The sequence below is a fragment of the Sinohyriopsis cumingii genome, chromosome 2 (genome assembly GCF_028554795.1).
Source record: "Sinohyriopsis cumingii isolate HCF-2022 chromosome 2, ASM2855479v2, whole genome shotgun sequence".
NCBI classification, from domain to species: domain Eukaryota; kingdom Metazoa; phylum Mollusca; class Bivalvia; order Unionida; family Unionidae; genus Sinohyriopsis; species Sinohyriopsis cumingii.
The window spans coordinates 63446996-63462702 of record NC_142962.1 but is presented as its reverse complement, the minus strand read 5'-3'; the positions used below and the strand labels follow the sequence as shown (position 1 = coordinate 63462702).

Below are 15707 nucleotides of genomic sequence, written 5' to 3'. Positions count from 1 at the left end.
TTTTTTCAGAATAAATTCCAATATTGAATGTGTTAATGCACCACTAGTCTGTAATAGTGTGGATATGCTAATAGTCTTGATGTAACACAATAATATAATCCAAAATGTCTTTAAATGAATTTGCAATATTCCCCAGAAGTGATTTAGTCTGAGAAGTCTCAATGAGCACTTCGTAATTCCAATGAATAGTTTAACTAACCCGTTACCTCATATAGTGGATGGCTTTGTAGGCAGTTGATATACTTGTACCAAAGTAACATAGTGCAGTGCACTATAAATAGAACACCTTTTACCTATTTGACAGCCTAACTGTTATAGCAGTGTAGCTTTTGTTACGTTCAGCATGAATTTTAACCATTTTACATTTTTGGTACACATCTATTTTGTATAGAAAGATTAAAGAGTAAAATCTGATTGTTATAGTTGTATAATTATTTTTCGTGGAATATATTTTATGTGCTTTAAAATCCTGTGAGAACTTGTTTACCATCAAGCCAGTAAAGCCATGTGACCAGCTTTAGCTGCCATTTCTCATCCATGGAATTTATTTGTTCTTTGTCAACATCTACATCATTAAATCATCTCAGTTTCATAAATTATGAAAACTCAGCATTGCCTAAATCAATATCAGAGCCTTTACCTATGTTATTGAAGCTTTCATAGTATAAATTCTAATCATGCAAACTCCAGAAAGTACTGAATGAAATCTGCAGACTCCATTTTAGAGAGTGGAGAATCTGACCCAGTTACTTTAAATAACAGATTACAACTAGAGTTTAAACAGCCACCATGTGATCTGAAATAATGGTCATTCACATTAATGAATGTAGAATCTAATAGGGGTTTTCCCTGAAGGTGGCTCTTTGAAAAGCAGCTCCGAATGGCTGATGTTTACAGCAGGCCACCAAATGTGCTTTCGTGAGAAAGATATAGAGACGTCCAATTGCTTTTCCATGTGAATCAGGTAGAGGCATCCAAAAGCGCTTCCATGAGAGGGGTAGAGGCATCCAAAGGCACTTACTTGAGATAAACAATTAAAAAGCTCCTCTCAAATATATCTGAAACAAAGCTAAAACACTGATTCAACTACACAGATGTTAAAGAAGGAATGACTAATTCTAATATAAACAACCCTAATAAACAAACCTTGGTCACAATAAGAGGACCAGAATGAAGGTCACCTTAATGGAAATTTCCATCAAACTGTAAAAGAAATTTGTGTCCAGAATCTTCAAGGATAAAAATCAAGGCTGTATCAAGAACTCAAAAACAAGTCAACCTTTTTACCCTACATAACATTAGACATGTTGGCCCAAATTCCTACCTTCAGTTCTGAACAAAAGTTAATCACACAATACAAATTAAATATACACAAGAATGTTACCATAGAAACAAAATGTAGCATAAGTACTGGACCATATTGTGGTAGTATAAGTACTGGTAATATAAAATTGCAACTGACAGACCATATGGAGACTACCTTTAGATAACTCTTTGTTTTTCCATTCACTTGTGTGTCTTTCTGCATTGTGTTGATTTTTCTATCAGAATAAAACATTGAAACTAAGATATAAGTTATCATTATACTTTGCATGGATGCTAATATATAAATTCTCATAAAAGTTTGCATGGATGCTAACATGTATATGGATGCCAATATGTCATCATGCTTTGAATGGATGCAGTTAATCTTGAGTGCTTCACAAAGTAGAGCAGCTTTTCATGAAATTAGGCAGATGAAGGAGTGTCAGAAATCACAAATAACAAAATTACTTATTGCCAAATGATTTTCATTTCTAAATTAGAGACTATAGCCTTTTGTGTGTGAATATTCAAAACTCATACTTTTCTCAATATATCTACCTCCCAGTACTGATCTTGACAGGTTCTTATTGAACAGTTACTAGCCCCTTTTGTTCAACTTGGGGATTTTAACTGCCACCAAACACTTTGGGGATACAAAGATATCAGTGAAAGAGGAGAAAAAAGAAGACTTTGATTCAAAACACAATCTTTGCCTTTTAATGTCATATACCTACCTCCATCCTACCACAGGATCCAATTTTTCATTAGATATGACTATCAATTTTATTTGACTTCTCTTAGTTGCTAAATTCTATATATGCATGCTTTTGCATTTATGACAGGTGGTCTTCCAAAATGGTGGTCTTGCATGGCATTTTTTTCTTCTATATTTCATCAACAGCATTTATAAATATAATAACATATCTTTTCTGTTCAGGCAATGCAGGTGTTCAGATTAGCAATGAAGAAGCTATCCCTGGTTACCAAGAGGTTTCCTACTATGAAGTTGCCCTGGGGACAGATAGAAGATTTCCCAAGACTCAGGACAATGTGGTGCCATTCACAAATGTGGGTAGGAACACTTCAGTGACATTCTGGGACCTAGACCTTATTCCAGGCAGTGTTGTGTACTACTTTACAGTCAAGGCTTACAGCCAGTCTTACTCCACTGCGCTTGTCACTTCCAATGGATTCTATGTAGGATTTGAAGGCGGTATCACAGGTGAAACATTCATTTGTCCTTGTAATTAGATATTTGCTCTACAAATGATAATGTTCACCATGTACATGTATGATTATTAGAAATATATAGATCTGTTGACCTTAAAGTCACACAGTGAAGAAAATAACATTATATCATATAAGTTAGTCATTAGACTTAGCTTTCATTTGTCTCATTGTATTTTATACTCAAATTACTTCATATTATCATTCTCATGTCTTTGAAGAAACAAAATAAATGTTAAAGGAAAGCAAAAAGGTTTTTTAAAAATAATATTGATCTGTACAAAGTTATAATTTGTGTAATAATGTATTTCTGCAGCTGAGACCATTGACATGCCCCGCTATGTAAATGTAGACACATACCTGGACATACAGTGGAATGACTTCTCTTCAAAAGTAGATATACTAATGTACTATGTGGCAGTTTCTGACCAAACTGAAGCTCTTAAAACAAGCTGCAGACATTATGTAAGTAAAAGCTATGGCTATTACACACTTAAATTGATCATTATAATAATTTGCAAAAACACATGTATCAATATCTTATTAAACTTCAGCCATATTTAATTTTGAATTTTGAGTTTGCTAAGGTTTAAAATGTTTATGAAGATGACCAGGTTTTTTTCATTTCTTTATGATGTTGTAATTGTTTAGACTTTGATGTGCACTAAACTTTGTTCATAACAATATCAGCTGTAACAGAATATATGATATTAAAAATATTTCAATGTCCTTCTAGTATTTTGTCCAATATTTTACCTAGTTTGTTATAATGACACTTTTAGATGTCATTATATGATTTTTGGGGTCCATTGGGATTCATTATACACAGAATTTACTGTATTTCAGATTTTTAACAAAGTTACTTCTCCATACATGCTGAGATTTGAACCAGAGCAGAGTTGGCAATTGTAAAGTACTGATAATTACCAAATAGCACAGGTGTCACAATATAGTAGTTTCCATGTGCCAGTCTATAGTAGTCCATATCATATTATCAGGTCATATGTACATCAGTTTGTCTGTTACTTATTTTATTTCCAAGCAGAAACATGATTACTCTACAATCTACTTTACCAAACTTTGTGAATAGCTTGCATCTGGATTAATAACAAGCCAATCGATTTTAGGGTCAGGTGTCAAATGAAAAAATCACTGTAACTGAAAGAAGGACAATGGTTTTTGCATTCATAACTTTAGTTCTAGACCATGTACATCAGCCAACATTTGTGGAGGCTTGCACTTGAGGTAAGGAAGAGACCTATTAATTTTGAAATCAAAAGGATCATTGTGATTCCATGAAAAATGGGATTTGCAAAGTAACTTTTATTATAGAGTAAGTTTTTGGGCTTTGTTGATGGCTTGCACTTCGCTAATAAAAAAATATATTGGGAGTGTAAAGGTCTGTAGTCATGGTCATGGTAAAATCTAATAAGAAATTTATGGTTCTGGCACAGCTAGATAAGTTCAAGACTGCATGCATTGAACAAAGGTAATTATCTTTCAAGCAAACCATGCCTTACTTGAGGATTATTAAACACATGGCAGGAATATTTTATGTATATTAAATTTAATTGTTTGTTTGTAAGTTTTAAAAAATGTTATTTTCATTACATGTTATTGTAATGTACCATTGTTTGCTGGACTTGAACTTGTCCAAAATTGAGTTCATTTCTGCTTGAAGTGATTGACTTTATCTTTTTTATTTCATTTATGTAAACAACTAATAAAAGCTTTATTATTCTCTATGTGTATGAGCTTATTATCAGGAGTATTATTGAGGTAAACAAAGAAGGAGTAAATACGTTGATCAGAGTCAGGGTTTTTGAAGATTCCTAAGTGAATTTGTAGGCTGTTGTGTTGTAAATAAACAAGGCTCATTAGATCATTGAAGGTTATTTTCCATTAGATAATGGTTGTTCTTAGAAAATGCTAATTGTGACCTGAGGTCAAACAGAGAACTGTATTATCTTGTGACTGTGAGGATTTTACCAGTTGTGCTTTGACGTCTAGCACTTTAAGTTGTATTATGCTGTGACCAGTTTGGGCTTAATTTATTTTCTATAAATTATTGAATTCATTTGATTATTTTCTCTGGAAATACAAAAGTGCTGTGACACAGATCTTGGATAAAGACATTAATTGGAATTTATACTGAATTCAAACCTGGAATAATATTTCTGTGATTCAACAAGAGACTGTTGACACATCAGCACTTCACAGGCCATAACAAACACTTTATCGCCTTCAATTTTGGATCTCTTTGGGACTTGAACTGAATTTTATTCAGGACTTTTTATAACTAGAACTTGTGTCTTTCATTATTTTTGGATTTAATTCACAATACCTTAAGTTCTTTTGTCTCATTTTTCACTTTGTATTCTAGGGAAATAAATTATTTGTTAATTTTACGAAGCTTGTTGTCTTCACTCTTTTCTATTACTTATTTTAAGAGCATAGACTCATAACAGAAATCATGTACTGATCATAGTAATCTTGTTATCAGTGATTCAAGGTGGTTTGGTCTTAAAATGACTCGTATGCATTCTTATGGCTTGCAAATTTGGTTAACTTTATGACAGCAGTATTTGTGCCCTGCTGGTGGTAATTTTGCTGTGTGCTTCATTTTCTTTTCTTTAATTGCAGATCAATGGTGGAAGAAATACACAAGAAGAGAATTCCAGGCTTTTTAACATATATACAGTGACAAATGTTGGACAAAATACTTTTGCCAAGCTGCAGAATTTAAAGCTCTCACAGGGAAAGACCTACTATGCTTGGGCAATGGGTTAGGAAGAAAATTTGTTTGCTCTAAAATTTAATTAAAGAATTTTTTAAAATTATAATTCAGGGTCATTAGAAGTTCTTTTGACTCTCTCTCCAACCCTCCATTCTTCGTACAGTCTTATAAATGCAAAAATTTAGTCTTGCAGTGTATTTTACTGATTGCTGTGAAACCTGGTAAATATTATGGAATATGGTCATTATATGAAGATATTCCTATTGACTGCCTTTATTTATTATTTTTTGTTGTTGGTCAGGTTCATTGTCCTTACTTTTAGTATATGAATACACCTAGTAGCTATTGTTTGATTGATGCAAAGTTCGGTACATGTAGTGGCTATCACCTGAAACTGCACATATTGTCAAAACATTGATTCTGCAAGTTTTTATGAGTCATTGCTCTTTCTTTTCTCAAGACAGAACCTTATGAGAGCCAGTAGTCTTGCAGTTTTAATGGATTAATGTGTGACACTTGGTACTTATTACTGATAATCAGAAAATGGACATTATGGATAGTCATTGTACTCACCCAGTTTTTGTTAGTATCATGTTAGAGTTTTGGTAGAGTCAGTTTTCCATTGGTTTTCCCTAAGATTTTGTTTGATACTTTTTGCCATTGATATAAAATTGATAATGACCAAAAACTCAATCTTCCTTCTGCTTATTAGATACCTCAGAGACAGATGTAAAGAAGCCCTGGATTTAATACAAGTTGTGACAAAAACAGATTAGGGATCAGACTGAAAGATATTCCATTTATACAGGACTTGAGTAAGATCTAAATTTGAATGGTGGCTTGATTTTATATGGATCAGCTTCTGAATCTACCTGCAGATGCTTGTTTTGGAGCATTTAAAATCCGCATGAAAATACTATTATGTTGTAGCAAATAAACTGTAATGTTCTCAGATGAAGGAAATTGACTCTTCCATTGATTACCAAGCTATCCTTTAATCCCTGCATATGATGTTGAGTTTAGACCAAAATATCAAATCATGTATGATCAAAAATATTGTTCCATCTTGCATAATAAAAAATTCTTCCTCATCTAAGAGCAACAAAAATTGGTCTTGACAATATTGCAAAATTCTTCATACCCAGATTAAAACCATGGCTATAGACTCCACACTCACACACCCCCCAAGCAAATAGTATAGTATTATAACTTGTATGCCACTCCAAAGTTGGCACCTTTTCTTTTGAACTTGTAAAATAAGTTTAGTGTAGCATGTTTACTCACTTATAAGTCAAGTCATAATGCAAACAACAAAGATCATGATCTGCTGTATCATAGTGTGCTTGCAGGTCAGGGTCTCTGTTGTTTGTTCTTCTGACTGCTCCTAACAAACTGCACAGACCCAGATTTACCAGTGAGGGCAGATTTGGGTCTGCATTTTGTAGTTGGACTCATCTTATAAGCAAGTACATACAGTAGGTGCTCTAAAATTTGAACATTTTCTGTTAAATTACAGGAAAAACATTTACACGTAAATGAAGAGATCTATGGATCATTTCAAAGACTATTTCCATGTCAGTTGTTCTAAGAAGCATGAATGATTATCCTATGCTGAAATGTGGCAAAGCTAGGAAAAATGCAGAAGTTGATGAGAGTTAATCGTACTATGCATTAACCAATGCACCAGGTCAATTTATCAAAAATGTTTAACAATAGAACAATCAGTGAATAGCATCATGTTTCACAGAAACATTAATTTATATTTATAAACCACTGCACAGTTTCTCATCATTGTCGATCCTACAAAAGAATGGAAACAGTTATGCAAACAAATTAAACGTGTTCACTGAGAATGATATTTCATATTTAAATGTGCAAAAATATGACACAGCACTTTCATTTTTTTTATTTTATCTTGCGTTAAAAATTACTGAAATATAAATATGAAAATAATTTGTTGGATACATTACTAGCTTGAAATCAACTTTGACCTAACCTTCATTCAAACTGACTTCAGATCTGGAAACAGGCAGTTTCTTATCAAAATGCATTGTATATGGAAACTTGACACTTTGAGCAATTGATAGTATCCAACTTTGGCTGTACTGCAGTGATGATCAAATGGATCTTGATTGTCTGTCAGATAGAGCTGAGATTATTTTGTGCCTGGGTTATTCAGTTATTGGAATAGTTCTTGTCCTGATATTGCAATGACACAACAACTAGATGGCATTGTTTTGTACACACATTGAAGATGAAGACACAAAATCTAGATGGCATTGTTTTGTACACATTGAACATGAAGACAAAAAACTAGATGGCATTGTTTTGTACACATTGAAGATGAAGCCACAAAATCTAGATGGCATTGTTTTGTACACATTGAACATGAAGATACAAAAACTAGATGACATTGTTTTGTACACATTGAATGTGAAGACACAAAAACTAGATGCATTGTTTTGTACACATTGAACACGAAGACACAAAAACTAGATGGCATTGTTTTGTACACATTGAACATGAAGACAAAAACTAGATGGCATTGTTTTGTACACATTGAACACGAAGACACAAAAACTAGATGGCATTGTTTTGTACACATTGAACATGAAGACACAAAAACTAGATGGCATTGTTTTGTACACATTGAACATGAAGACACAAAAACTAGATGGCATTGTTTTGTACACATTAAACGTGAAAACTGATGGATAAATGAAAAGTACAATGAATCACTGTCACCAAATAATTTTTCTGCTATTAATAATGTAAATACATGTAGTCCAGTGATCTTAACATTCCAGTGACTCTTGCTAAGCATATTTTCCAAAATATATTGGTGAAATTTAATATTTAAATTTTTAAAGAAGCTGACAATAAAAAAAGATTCATATAAATCATTATTAAATATAACAGAAAATGTGTAATTTTTTATTTTGCATTTGCTAGTGTTTTAGTGTTAGTAATATATCTCTTTTATTAAATGGCTTCCTCTGAAACTAAATATTTTTTAAAAAGAACAATTTTTTTTCTTTCTAAACACTATTATATATAATTTCCCCATTAATAATATTTTAGTCCACTATACTGTTTTTAAATTTGTTAATATTAATTGAGAACATGCTGACTTGCTACCTTAAGATTATGTGACATCTAATTAATGTTTTTTTTTCCAGTACAGTAAACTTTTATTTGATCTCTAAATAAGTCTTTGAGGATGATGATAAGAGTCAAATTTTTGTCCTTTTTTCTTTATTCAGGCTTAGGCTTCATATTTTTAAAGGTACAGTATTATGTGCTAGATGTGCTAGCACACTGTGACACAAACTATATTGTGTGAGAGACTGATTTAATGTCTATAATAATAACCTGAGAAAATTATACATACTACACAATTATAGGGTTTTTATGAAGTCCATGAGATAAGCTTTCATACCTTTTATGTTTTGTGTCAAGTGTTGAAGCAATTGAAAAAGTATAATGACCAAACAGGCTTAGTTGACGACACTCTGTTGATTGTCAGACAAGGAAACTATATGTAAACTAGATCTGGTCACCTTTGAATTAAGCTTTTAAGATAACATCTTTATTGATTGTCCAACAAAGAAATAATCTAAAAACTAGACCTAGTGACATTTGCATTGTACTTGAATTGCTTGGCATGTTAATGGATAAACAAATCAAAGACAAACTGATATAATGAAATTTGAGAACTCATAGTCTTATGACCAAGGTCCAGTTGCATAGAGTATGTGCCATGAAAACCTTTAATCTACTTGATATATTCAACAAATACAAGGATATCAGGATTGCTCATGTAGTCATGTAGTTACCATCATTTGCAGCATCTATCAGATGGTAGTTATTGATATATGAAAGCTGACACATCCTAAGCTGGTACCCCCCAAAATTAAAACTATGTACAATTTACTTAAAACTAGTGATGATTGTTGTCTATTTTAAAGCAGAATTCCACTTTTGTCTTGCCTGACCTGAATCCAGTTTTCCTCCATATGGTCCATTTTTTTCTGTCATCTCCAGTCTGGTTTTCAAATAATGGTCTGTCCAGCCAGTCCTTGCAATAGTATTTATTCAATATTTAATGGCAATCTTTATAAAGAGCATTCTGATTGGTCAAAAGTTTCTACTATTTCAGTGAATCTTTGTGTGACAGAAAGTGATGGAAATAAGCATGCTTGCCAAACATGTCATCCCAAATTATTGATAAGGACAGAAATGAAACAGTTGGATAAAGGTTTGACAACTATGTGGAAATGGGATTGACTTGAACAAGTCAGTGGGATTGTAGTTGGTCAGTTTGTATGAAAACTGAATACTGGAGGACTAGCATTTTGCAAACTTTGCCAACAAGATTTGAACTACTGTTGCCAACTCAAGCATTTAACATGTTAAATGAGAAGTAGTTGTACCAGTTTGATTTGGAAGTTAGAAAAGGGAGGGACAACATATAGATCACTGGTGGGGAAGTAATGGTATTGTTGCCAGATACCTTCATCTATGTCATCCTTGAATGTTATTGATTCCAAATCAGGCAGAATAAATATAAAAGCATACAATTCAGCATCAGTTATGATCTGATTGCTTTAGGAAAAGTGATACAGTGTTAAAGAAAGATTTCTTAAATGAGAAGGCAGATGCAACCCTGTGTCAAAATATGTGACCTGCAAGTAGACAGTATAAGGATGAGCTTAAAGAAAATAAATCCTTTCATAGAGAATAAAAGAAACAATTGATCCTTCAGCCACAAAATCAATGGCTACATAAGGAAGGTAAATAAAAAATTTCCAAGGCTGTAATAATGCATGCCTAACACATCAGTATCAATAGGCTGTGTTCAATGGGGAAAAGACAAATGAATTTATGTGAACATTTTTAAATAGTTGATGTAAATAATTGACAACTTTAACATGGAAGATAAAATAAACAGAGTTGTTATGAAAAGACAGAAGTGTGATATATGTAACATGTGCTGCAAAATTAACAAATGTTAATTTAACCAAGTTTCTCCTTTTTCAGAATTCAGTGAAATAAGAGCTTTCTATGATTTTCATTTATCTGCCATTTGTCACTGTAGACTGACGGTTCAAAAGATGGAGATAAGGCTACAGCTGCCATTGCAACAGTACATGGCACCAAAAAAGCCTCCATTTTTAAAACCGAAATGACAGCCATAGTCATATCTTGAACTACATTGAAACCTCTCAAAAACACATTTACTTATATTTTTGGATTCCTTCTTGACACTTAAATCCTTGCAAAATCTCACATTATTTATTATTCACATATATATGCTTTAGTTTCAAAACACAAGTTGAGAGTTTTCATTATCAAATAATAACTTGCAAAATCAGGCAGTGATGTCTTACAGGAGAAACAGTTAATGATCAGTCAGCTATTAAAACACATCCCTGGGAATATGCAAGAGTTTGTTTTGTCATTGCAGTTGATGTGAACACCTGCTAATGCAACATGCAATACATTTTTCCTGGAACTATAACACTAGCTACTTGTCTGGGTTGAGGAAGTATCTCAAAAAGCCGTGTCCACTGTCAGTCACTGCATATCTAAAAAAAATTACAGGGCAATGTCATTTTCACTTTTCTAATAGAAGAAGGCAGAATTTACTTTTTTCACCAACTTGGTCACCTACTTTACCTGGTAGTGTGACCCCTGGTATACCACCAAAAATATTATTTTTTAATTTGCTAACATTTTTTGTATCACCATTATGATCAAATTAAAGATTCTTTAAAATAGATGCTGCTAAAATATTGTGATTGACATTAAGATCTGTAAAGTCAATCAATCCATACAATGATTCTCAGTTCCAGGATTTAGGATAGTGATTATACAACACAATTTTAATGTTATGTATAGCAGGAAGACCTCAATATTAAATTATTTTCATCTTAGTTGTGCATGCAAGTGGATTCCATATGAAAAAAAGGTAGAAATTTATGTAAACTCTATAACAATTCTTTAATCTTACAGTTTTATATGGTTTTTAGATTTTTATCTATAAACATGAAAACTTTAAAAAAAAAAAATACTTTAACAAAATGAGAGACTTAACAGCAAGAGATTATGGTGTCATATTAGAAAATAAATCTTAAAGTCACAAGGGAGCCTTTTGAGTCATGGTCAATAGCAATTGTGAGATTGCAGTTCATGATAACTAATTTGTACTGGATACAAAACTTACAGAAATACATGGATGTTAAGTATGTTTTACATTGAAGGTTTGTAACAATACACAGTTTAGGGAAATCATTGAAAGTTAGCTCCTAATGCAGAAATCTAATTATAGGCTTGGACAAGGCTGGAGAGTGTAATATGAGCATGCATGAGTTTACCATAGATGTTACCCCACCCATCAGAGGTCAGCTGAGAGCAGGACCATACTTTGGCATGGTAGGTCATCCAACTAATGTGTTAGAGAAAATTTGTATTAGTATATGCTGTTGAATCTGACTGATATCTTCCAGTTTTATGAAACCATTAATTACATACATATTCAAATTTCATTCTTCTCACTTTTCTTTACAGGATTACAATATAATTTTAGCTTTGAATTTTGTGCCAAATTATCTTCTCAAGCCTGGATTGGTACCTGAAACTTCATACATTTTTTCTATGATCATTTTTCTGTTTCCTATATATCTTGAAAAGTGAATAAAAAGTTCTTTAGATGATTGCACTAGATACATAAAGATGTACAGGTTTTGCTGTGGTATGGTGCAATGAGATCAAAAATGTTAGGAACTCCACATTGCTATTTTTAGTATTACAACACTCTTGCTTATTGATGTGATTAATTGGAATTTGAAAAAGTGTAACTCAAAACAATTATATTTCACAATCTAATCCATTTCAGGCTATATCTTATACACCCAAGTCTGACAGTATTACTGCTTACTGGGAGGGCTATATGGATGCAGAGTCTGGTATCAAGCACTACAATCTGACACTGTTGAAGAGAGATTCCTGTCTGTCAACAAATAATGACTCAATGACAATGCTTGTGTCGAACATCATACTGGCTCCCAATACCACCACTTTCACAATCAGAGATTTATCTCTTTTGGTTGGTACCAGAACTGAATGCCTTTTCTTGTTTTCAGGTGTTCTTTTTGTGAAATTCTCTTTTTTCCAAATATTTACCTCTCTTTAAAATGTGTTTATAATTTTACCTGCTATAATTTAAAAGAATTACTGTAAGCAATAACATTAGCTGGTTTGATAAAGGGCCCCTAGAACAGTGCTGGAATGGTATGCTATGCAAGAAATGTCCCAAATAAACAACATGGTGGAAGGAGGGGAGGCGGGTGGTTCTTTCCGCAAATAATGTTAAAAATTAAATGCACATCTGCATTGAAAGAAATGCTTCTCTACAGGTGTATCAGTTATATGAATGACACCTAACTGACAATGTTTAATCACATGCTTCAACTCAATCATCTGATTGGTTCAGCATGACAACATATCTAAATTTAGTTGCTAGCTTACTAACATATATTGGATGCAATGACATCATGTCTGGGCAGAGAACCATAGTAGACAAAGAGAGGCCCAGCAAGGAGCCAGAGAAGGATGCACTGTGTCTTACTTAAACTACATTTAACCAATTAAATTATAATAAATGGAGAAATTCACACTTCAAATTTATATGCTCCCATCATCAGTAAAATTGCAGAAATTAGTTTTTTGTTTATCTTTAAACTCGTCTCCAGATTTTACAGTTTATATAATTTTACTCAAAAAATGGAAACTGAGGTTTATTTTTCTAAAACTTAAAGCAAGTTTGATTCTTTATTGATTCCATTAAAAGGTACTTCTGTGAAACTTTGTGGAAGCAGAACTACACAAATATACCTCCCCATATCACATTTTTTCTGGACATACTTTCTGCAGTCAATCAATCCACAGTAAGTTGAAGGCCTTAGTTATATCATTGAACATTACTTTGTAAACAGATGTATAATTATCCAATGAAACTGTCATATTTATGTGAAATACAAAGGCATTACAATAGCATGATGACATAGGACATTGTAAACCTCATCTCATCTGGAAATGAAACAACTATACAATTTTTGGGAAAGCCTCTTTCAAGCATTACAAGGAAAACTCATTGTTATACTAGATCCTGACATTTCAGAGATAAGGAGCCCTGTATGAGTTCTGTTTGAATTTGCACACTTCAGAAGGACAAATTTGCAGATAAATATTGACAAATAAACCTTTATAGTAAATACTACAGTTTACTAATGACTTCAGGTTATTCTTCTTTTCTTTTCAAAAAAGAAATCATAATTTAATAACATGAAAATTATTACATTAAAAGTTTTAAAGTCATGGAAATATCAAATGAATTTGAGTACTGGTAAGAGTGAAATCTGCATAAACAGTAAAACATGTTCATCATTAACCCTTTGTTTTAGCAGTAGATTGTTCCATCCATGTTATCACATATTTAGTATACCTTATCATATGTTTTACTTGTGTTTGTAATAACTGATTTACTGTATATGAAGTGTTCTGGTATTGGCTTGCTTATTACATTTTTGCGATTTCTGGAGGTCAAGTCTCCTGAAAGAGGTTATTTTTTGATTTTCATTGGTAAAGAAGAATAATGCAAAAAATGAATTGTTTAAATATGATGCACATACCTGTCAACTTTTCAAAAGCCAGGTTAGGAGATTGACTAAAAAAAAATAGGGAAATTGGGACCTAAAATTGGGAGTTTTTCACTGCATTTTTTAAGACTAATATTGACTGATCCTATGGGTTCAGTATGCATGAAATACTCAAAGGATGCACCATTTCTGCCTGTGATGCACCTTATTTTCCCCAGGATGTACCCACTTTTCATATTCTGGTCAGCTTTCACCAGAATGCACAATAGCTAAAGGTTAGTCTTAAGGAAACAAGCAAGAAAGCCAGCATGACTAATTAAAAATTAATCCTTATCATTGCAATTATTTTGTAAAAAGGACTGGTCCTCCAACATAGTTAAAGAAACCATGTTCCACAGTGTGTGTTATGTAAGCACCTGCAATTGATTGGCAAATAAACCTTGCCCTAATTTGTTGTAAATATGCAGTCTCAAAAATACATGTGGCAACTATTTTTCCCCACATTTTATATCCACCTTATTTCCTTATTCTCAACTTGAAAGACATTTTTATATTGTTTACTAAATAACATATTTATTCCACAAAAAATTTTTTGAGGGCAATGAAGCTGTTTGGTATGTTTCTTCATTTCTTCTTTTAAATTAATAACAATAATACGATACAGTAATGCCAGGTGTTCGCTCATGTAAGTTTCTTTGGTGGAAATGGAGATGTTACAGCATTCACAGTGATCATTCTTGGGATTGGAACTAATTGCTGACAATTTTATCGTGGTTTATTTTTTTGTGGTTTATTTTCTGTTTTTAGTATTGTTGTTGGGCTAAAATAAATCATAAATTGATGTGAATAATGCTTAAACTCAACGTTCTATTTACTGAAGAAAAAATTCTTTGTAGAGTGTGATAGTAATTATTTCACCACAACAGTATTTATGGGTAATAAATCAGAACATGCCTTCTGTAGATTGCATAGGATATATCTATTTATGATGGACTTTTTTTAAGGAGAAATAAAAATCAACAAACATAACATAATAATCAGGAGGTATCTGCAAAAATCAGGATATATTATGAAATCAGAAGGTAGGCTGTGAATGACCCCAAAAATCATGATTTTTTTCTTCTTTCTTCTACTGGCGAGAGAATAGACAGGTTTGGAACCAGTAAAACTAGTCTTGGGTGACCTCTACTATGAGTAACCACCTGTCATTTATGCCCACAATCATGCAAGGATCATTTTGATTATATGAATGCTCTGTCATGAGCAATTACCTGCAGAATGTGACAAGTGACCACAAATATCAGGCAAATTGAGCATTTGGGTACTGGTTTGAATAACTGCATCACAAAAATAGAGATAAACACCATTGACCTTTATTATGTTGTTTGTAACTTAGGAAGATCTGCAGGCTTAGTGCAGATTATTCTAAACAACACTGCTATAAATGACTACATTGGAAGAACAGAGATAAAAACCACTGACCTTTACTCAGTCCCTTGTAAACATAACCACTTAGGAGAGTTGGTTATAAATAAAAGAAACTGAGTCTGGCTACCAGTTCTCTAAAATCTACAGGTCATACTAATATTATTTGTGTGCTGCACACCTAATTAAGATTAAAGTACATGTTACTAACCACAATTGTAGTACCAAAGTCATGTGAATCCAAATTATAATTAACCATTCCTGCTTCAAAGGGAGCAGTCAAGGACATACATAGTCAAATTAATGGTTGATATTATATCTTTAACATTGGCAGTGAACACAATACCAGTAAT

General features: G+C 32.6%; 1 protein-coding gene across 1 annotated transcript in view; it reads left to right on the top strand.

The window, feature by feature from the left end:
- Window positions 1-15707, top strand: part of LOC149805047 (uncharacterized) — a 357351-nt gene that overhangs the window by 239832 nt on the left and 101812 nt on the right. The window contains exons 63-67 of the mRNA XM_089946893.1: window positions 2243-2527; window positions 2849-2997; window positions 5176-5317; window positions 11601-11704; window positions 12168-12377. Coding sequence (XP_089803019.1) covers window positions 2243-2527; window positions 2849-2997; window positions 5176-5317; window positions 11601-11704; window positions 12168-12377 — 890 coding nt within the window. The remainder of the gene's footprint in view (window positions 1-2242; window positions 2528-2848; window positions 2998-5175; window positions 5318-11600; window positions 11705-12167; window positions 12378-15707) is intronic.